Below are 6,929 nucleotides of genomic sequence, written 5' to 3' on the forward strand. Positions count from 1 at the left end.
GAATGTTTTTATAAAATTATAAAAAAAAAAAAAAAAAAAAAAAAATTCACTCAGCAATTCATTAAACCAGGTGAAAGCAGGCTTTGAGGACATCTTCAGAGATATCTGCATTAAGTGTGTTGCCTGGAGCGAATGGTCCAGATGGAAATGACAGTGATGAACGAGGACATTAGTTCCTCTACAAACACTTTCAATCTGAAATGCTTCACATGTAAGACAAAAAAAAAAAATGATAGGATCTTATTTTCCTCACCAAATTGTGTTTTTCCCAATCATGGGAAACGTAAAAGATTAACAAGTTCAACTGTGTCATTACCCAGATTGCGCAGCCCCAGGCCAGCTGAGGCCAGGATGTCCAAGCCAACGGGGCAGATGAGGGATGGGGATGGGCCGTTGGTGGTAGGATTCAACACCACAGAGGAAGAGGATGACGACACCCCGTTGTTTTCCAGACCCAGGAGGAATTTTCGGGCTTCATACATGTTCACTGCATTCCTTTCCACGCTCTTGACTATCACAGACTGAGAGAGATCAAGGGAGAAGGAAGAGATTATGAGAAAATCAAGAAAAGACAGGCAGGGTAGAGGAATAAAATGGGAAGAATGCAAAGGAGAGAGGCAAAAGTGCAGGTGGAGAAAGGCATGAAGAGGAGGAAGAAAAAAAAAAGACAAGGGAGGAGGGAGGGTTAGACTGGGTAGGGAATACTGGCACCAGAGATTGAGAGTGAAAGGGAAGACGAAGGGGAGACAGAAGGGAGGAGGAAGAGGGAATTAAGGGTAGATTAGAAGGACAAACACTGAAGCAGTCTGGGAGACAGGAGGAGACATGGGAGCAAAGTGTGAAAGAAAGCATTTCTTAATCTATTTCATAACATACTTTGATATGAGTGAAGAGAACATGAGGCAATACGAGTTACTCAATGACTCTCATACTACGAGGCACTAAACCAACAGTAAAGAATTTAGAGCAGAACGAATTTTAAATTAATGAGAGACATGACTTCTACATTTTTCCACATCACCAGAAACCTTGCTTTTCAAATAAAAGTGAATAAGAAAACAAATCATGCCCTGCCTCTTTGTGTTTTGCCAGAGCTCAGTGTTCGAAATATTGATTCCAATCACACACACCCCTATGGGTCTGCCAAATTGCCGGGAGCACAGAGGCTATGGCATTCATTTGGACGGGCCTTTTAGATTACTGCTGTCACCTTGTTAAAATGTTTAAGTGAAGATTCTTAAAAGGATCTGGGCTGGGTCAGTGTTTACTCTGGCACCTCTAGACCAGTCCCCAGGCCTGTCTGGTTTGAGCCCTAAGTCAGGATGGGATGTGGGTACCCTAAAGAGACAGTAAGTGCTGGGCCAAGTGGTAAAATATCATTAGGTGCATTGTATTATAGAACAGCAGACCATTAGAAGTTGGGTCAGACGGTAAGAGGCTGCAAATCAGATAATATGAAAATGTGCAACACATTTCACCAATACATGTTTTATTACTACAAGGTGAATGAGCGCACCTCCATTTTACTAAGAACACATGAAAATCAATCCAGTTATTTTGTACCTAGAATAGTTGACGCATAATAATAAAAAGGTTGAGCGCCCCTGTCCATCAGGTGAGAAGTGCACAGCAGGCTGAGTGCAAAGAGCAGACTGTGCATTCGTTGTGCAAGTATGTAGTCATAAACCAAAGAATTGTATTCGTTTGTATTTTGTGCTGTTTTGTATGTTGTTTTTTTTTTTTTTTAATTCTGTGTGATCTGCAATTGGTCTACTGTGGTATGTGGTAGTGGTGCTGTTTTCTTGTCCAAAGAAATAAACATGAAATAAATAAATATGCAACCTCTGGAGAAAGGTCCCTTTCATACAGGGTAGCCATACATTCGCAGGCTGCATGTATCTGTGTAGCAATTGCTTTTTTGGTGCTCAGTCAGAGCTGCTGTGCACAAAATTCCTGGTAAAGCTATGTTGAAATGCAGCAGGACCCAACCAGGTACAGTCAATATTCAACATCATGCAAGACAGACACATACAAAGCAGTTCTTTGTTTTCCCATACAGGACCAATTTCATGCCATTCTGCATTAGCTTGCACTGCTAAACTCCAGCTTCCCTGTACAAGGTCAAAATAAAAACTTTATACATGCTGATGTTACGTCCTTTTGATATTTGTGTCTAAATTTCACCGCCTACTCTAAATCCCTTCCATTGAGGGAGAGAGAGAGAGAGCGAGAGAGAGAAAGGGAGCAGTGGTGGTTGAGCAAGTTAGAGAGTGAATAAAGAGAGGGGGTAGTGTTTCCGAGAACAAAGCAGTGAATCAGAGGAAATGTCTTGTCACACTGTCATCATTTTAAGCGTGCCCTTACCGGCGATTTGACCACTTCACTTCAGACATGTAGCCGGTTAGAACACAGCCGTCACTATCTGACCAGGCCTGGTCAGGTAAAATTGCCGGCAAAACTTTGCCAGTTATGCGACTGTTCAGACATGTCTAGACGTGAAATAGCTGGCAAATTCCTGGCTAGGGATGCATGTCTGAAAGGGTTAATGATTGCTGGTACTGAACTGCATGACAATCTATCCAAAATAGGCTGAGACATTTTATTCAAAACCACAGAGTTGAATCCCAAGGTGGTGCTCGAGGAAAAATACTCGTACTCTGGGCACCATACATGTCTGTACTAGAATAATGTATCCAGTTGTTGTAAGACATTTTCACTCAATCAAATTAATCAACTGGCCAATGGACTGCCATTGCTACTAGCAGAGCTACTACTGCTTTAAAACTTTGCACGCTGTGCAAGTATAAGCCTAGTGACTTACCTTGCTGGGCTGTTTTGGCTTTGGTTTGATGCTGATGAAGACATCCAGCTGTTCCATTAGTGCTGTGATACACTGGGCCTCCACCTCAATGTCCTCCTTAATGTCAAACATTAATACCAGAGGCAAGCAGCCCTGTGAAGCAAACAACATCAAAGTACATCATCAACATACTCGTTTTCTCATGTCAACTGCAGATTAATCTCTTCCAGTGCCTTGCTGCAACATACTGTATCTGTGCTCCTGTATTAGAAGCTATTTCTCATAAGAGTAGTAAATGTTCCTTTATACTCTCCCATTTATAGAAGTACGTGTTAGCCATACCAATAAATACAAGATTCACTGCTGGATTTGTCCCACACAGAGTTTGGGAAATTCCGCCAAGAACAATCTGTTTTGCATGATCACCACCACAAGTGCCACAGACATCTATATTTTGGGTCAAGTGCTGGACAGCACTCCTGTTGTGAGTGGGTGTAATTAGCAGCAGAGTAGAGGGCCAGGCAGGCTCTGACAGGGCCTGAGACTGGAGCTGTAATCTACAGTCTAGCTGGAAGAGGCCAAATCACACCCTACGCTACTGCGGGCACAACTTCTCTGCACATCTACTTCTACTTTCAAAGCGACTCCCCCTGCTCCTCCTTACCCCCCTTTCTCCTTTCTCAACCTCCTTTTAAATCCCCTGCTTTTTATGCTTTGCTTCCATTCTCCAACACTTCTTTCATAAATCAGTTTCTTTTTTACTTTCCTACTCAGATGGTGAGAGGCTCTTTCTTGTGTGCCTTGTTTCCAGACCAGGAGAAAGCCATGTTTAGTCACTGCAACAACTGTGGCATTCGCTAAATGTCTTGGGGCCAAATGGGAGACCGCAGACAAAGAAAAGGCAGCTCTGGCAGAATTACTGCCTCACATTATGGATCTCTAAACAGAAAGCCAAAGCTGTTTATGGCTGAGATGCCTTTATATGCATCAGTTCAGCAGAAGCTTTGAGCCAATAGTAATTAAACATCCATCTCTGTCTAAAAAAATGTGTAAATAGACTTCTCATTCTATTCATAAGTAATTTAGATAAGGGTAGCCTCAGTGGACATGGGCAACAAGACAAGAATGACCACAGAGCATTTTTGACCAACAGAAATTGACAGTAAATATGAGGCTAAGGTGTAGACCTTTGAATTACAAATTCCAATCCACCAAAATGTACTGTACACATAAGCCAAACCAACAGGGATAATCTCTATTCAAGACATTAAATATTCAAAACAAGCGGGTGCAAATGTGTGTCATCTAACTATATAACATTTCAGGAGTGGGAGCAAAGAAAATCTTCCCCAAGGCTATTCAATCCCCCACCCCAAAAGGCAATTATGGTTTACTTCCTGAAAAGCATCTCAAACCCCACACATTATTCACCAGCATACCAAAAGGCCTAGCAGTTAAGAGTGATTATTTGCAAACAGTGGATGTTAATAAGCAAAGCCAACATAGGTACACACCATGAGATACTGCCGCGCCAGGCAGACCGACTCTGTGGTGCCCTGAATGTAGACCGTAGATTTCTTCTGAGGGCTGTTTGGGTCAGGGAAGTGGATCTGGGCCCCCGTTCTCTGGGTGATGTGCTTGATGTTGCTGCCATTGCGGCCCTTCATAAAGAGGTGGTGCTGGGGTGCAATGTCCAGGTGGGTAGTAACTGAGATGGTGCTTGCCAGGTTACCAACCAGGTGCTCCAACAACAGAGCTGTACCCCTCTGGGGAAACAAAAATGACAAGGTAATTACTGAAATATAGAAATAAGTCTCCCTCAACTGTAAAATGTTGTTGAGTTCTGCTGTGCAGAATGATGTATTTACAAAAGGCTGATTCCACATTTATCTGTGGAAGGGGGAACGTTCCTCTATGATCATCTTAAATCTGAGCTTAATGCGTTATATGTGAGCAAGAGTTTGATAGCTTGGAAGGAAATCATGGTCCATTAGACAAGTTTTATGGCAGTCGTGGCCTAAAGTTTAAGTGACAAGAAGGTCAAGATTAAATCTGGGTGGGACAGGTGACAAAGCAGTGCTCCCCTCACTCTTTTGACCCTTAACCAAGTCAGCATCCCAGAGAGCCTACCCTCAATAAAGGCTTAAAAATAAAGATTAAAGCCCCCCAGTGAACATTCACTCAGAAATAACTCGAGTAGGACACATCTTGACTCCAGCAGTAAAACTATAAAAGGAGTACACAAATTTTTAACTTATTTTTCCAAGTGGATCAAGAAATAAATAAAAGTACCGTAGAACTGATATTTTAACAAACCCAAACATGATTCAAATCATTTTGACATAATAGGCAATACATAATTACTTTAACTGATATTCCATGAAAACAGTCAATCAATATTTTTTGTCATTATTGACTGATCTAGTGATTATTTTCTTCTTACAGTATAAAACAAAAAAGATATTCAGTTTACTATTTATTATCTTTTCCCAGAGATGATGGAAGACTCATTGACTTTAACTAGCCACAACTCAGATGCCAGCTCAGGAGGCACATCTTTTTTTTTTTTTATAGACATGAGCTGTGGAGCGAAAATACATCAGGAAACTCCACAACCAACCTGAAATAGAAACTTAACTCAGGAGAGATATTTGGACTTGCCAGAGAAGTAGTGGCTTTAGTGAGAAGAGCAGTGGATAGCTGAACCAGCAGCCTTCCAAGTCAAGTGACCAAACATCTCTCAGCACTCTCCTGCCCCAGTGGTGCTGAAAGTAATGAGGTGGTTTACACAAGAAAAGTGAGGAACACCGACAGTGTTGGTGGGCCTTGACGTGGTGTAGCTCTGGAAACCTCTTCTCAGGCTGTGGTTCGCCATGTAAATGGGTGGAGGAGAGTGAGGGTACTAATTCAATATTGTTACACCGCAACAGCTAACGGAGTGAGCAGGTCAGGTTCAGTCCCTTATTTCAACTTTAACTTTCACTCTGCGTTAAAGGGAAAATAATTTATATTACTGCAGTCAATACAGTATCAGGATAGACTGACAGTTTTCTCTAAAATGAACATTAGAGCACCGATACCATAAAGAAGGTGACTGAGTTGATTAATAAATTTGAACATTGTAGGTTTTTTGGTCTTAGACCATTTGTCAGACAAAACAAGCAACATCAATGTAAAAAAAAATGTAATGAGCATTTTCAGTTTGTGGATATATGTATGCTACATCTTTAATTGAACAGACCCTCCTCACCTTAACCGCATTGGCGTTGTTCTGTGAGCCGCGAACCATGACTGTGGCCCTATAGAGACGTGTCGGAGGCTTGAAGGAGATGGCGAGATTGTAGGTCTGTGAGATGTGCTGCACGGTTGGGGAGCTGGGGTCAGACGGCATGATGGCAGGAAGCTCAAAAGACAGCACAAGAGGGAGCAGCTCCTGCAATATTCAGGGAGGATTATCAAGCTCATTATTTTGCTTTTGCTGCTACAGCAAGAAAACAGGGAAATAAAACATGTATAGGATGTACCAATATTCTTTGCAAAACTTCAACAAGCACAATACAGTCTTGTATCATAAGGTCAATGAGACTGAGGAAAACCATTTGCAAAAACACAAATTTTAAATGGTGAATTCTTTGTGTAGACTTAAGTGAATTCATTTACAAACATTACAACCATTCCTTTAGTAGAGAAGATGGCATGTGAATCTATCAGCTCAAACAAAACCAAAACTAATCCAAATGAGTCAGCAGTGCCACAATTAAGACAGACCCCCTTTGTTACATGAAGTATGCTGCAGAGTAATGTGGTAGCATCACTGGATTTAAACATTGTGGCTACACAGGTTTTTAAACTATGGTTTAAAACTCTTCAGTACATCAGAGGTCGGTGGCCTGTTCATTCTAGTACATTAATCTCAAGGCACTGAATCAAACCACGGGAGCAGCAACAGACATCAGCTTTTGCCATTTGTATCACAGCAGTCATTCAAACAAAACAGATGCAGACAGGAAACCCCTGCTTCATGCACACGCATACCTATGTATGAATGGGAAAGAAATCACACGGGCACACCCATACACAGAAACTGAATGGAATGTCCACATACACAGAGAGGAGAATGAATACATAT

The 6,929-nt window shown here is 41.7% G+C and overlaps 1 protein-coding gene across 4 annotated transcripts in view; it reads right to left on the bottom strand.

Annotated features, from left to right (window-relative positions):
- The window catches only part of bicc1a (BicC family RNA binding protein 1a), a 54,065-nt gene that overhangs the window by 11,545 nt on the left and 35,591 nt on the right, over nt 1-6,929 (bottom strand). For all 4 annotated transcript variants that reach the window (XM_020602724.1, XM_020602706.1, XM_020602714.1 and 1 more), the window contains 4 exons: nt 6,051-6,233; nt 4,315-4,566; nt 2,822-2,953; nt 317-521 (listed from right to left, as the gene is read on the bottom strand). In XM_020602724.1, coding sequence (XP_020458380.1) covers nt 317-521; nt 2,822-2,953; nt 4,315-4,566; nt 6,051-6,233 — 772 coding nt within the window. The remainder of the gene's footprint in view (nt 1-316; nt 522-2,821; nt 2,954-4,314; nt 4,567-6,050; nt 6,234-6,929) is intronic.

Source organism: Monopterus albus, unplaced genomic scaffold (assembly GCF_001952655.1).
Source record: "Monopterus albus unplaced genomic scaffold, M_albus_1.0 scaffold3.1, whole genome shotgun sequence".
Classification (NCBI taxonomy): domain Eukaryota; kingdom Metazoa; phylum Chordata; class Actinopteri; order Synbranchiformes; family Synbranchidae; genus Monopterus; species Monopterus albus.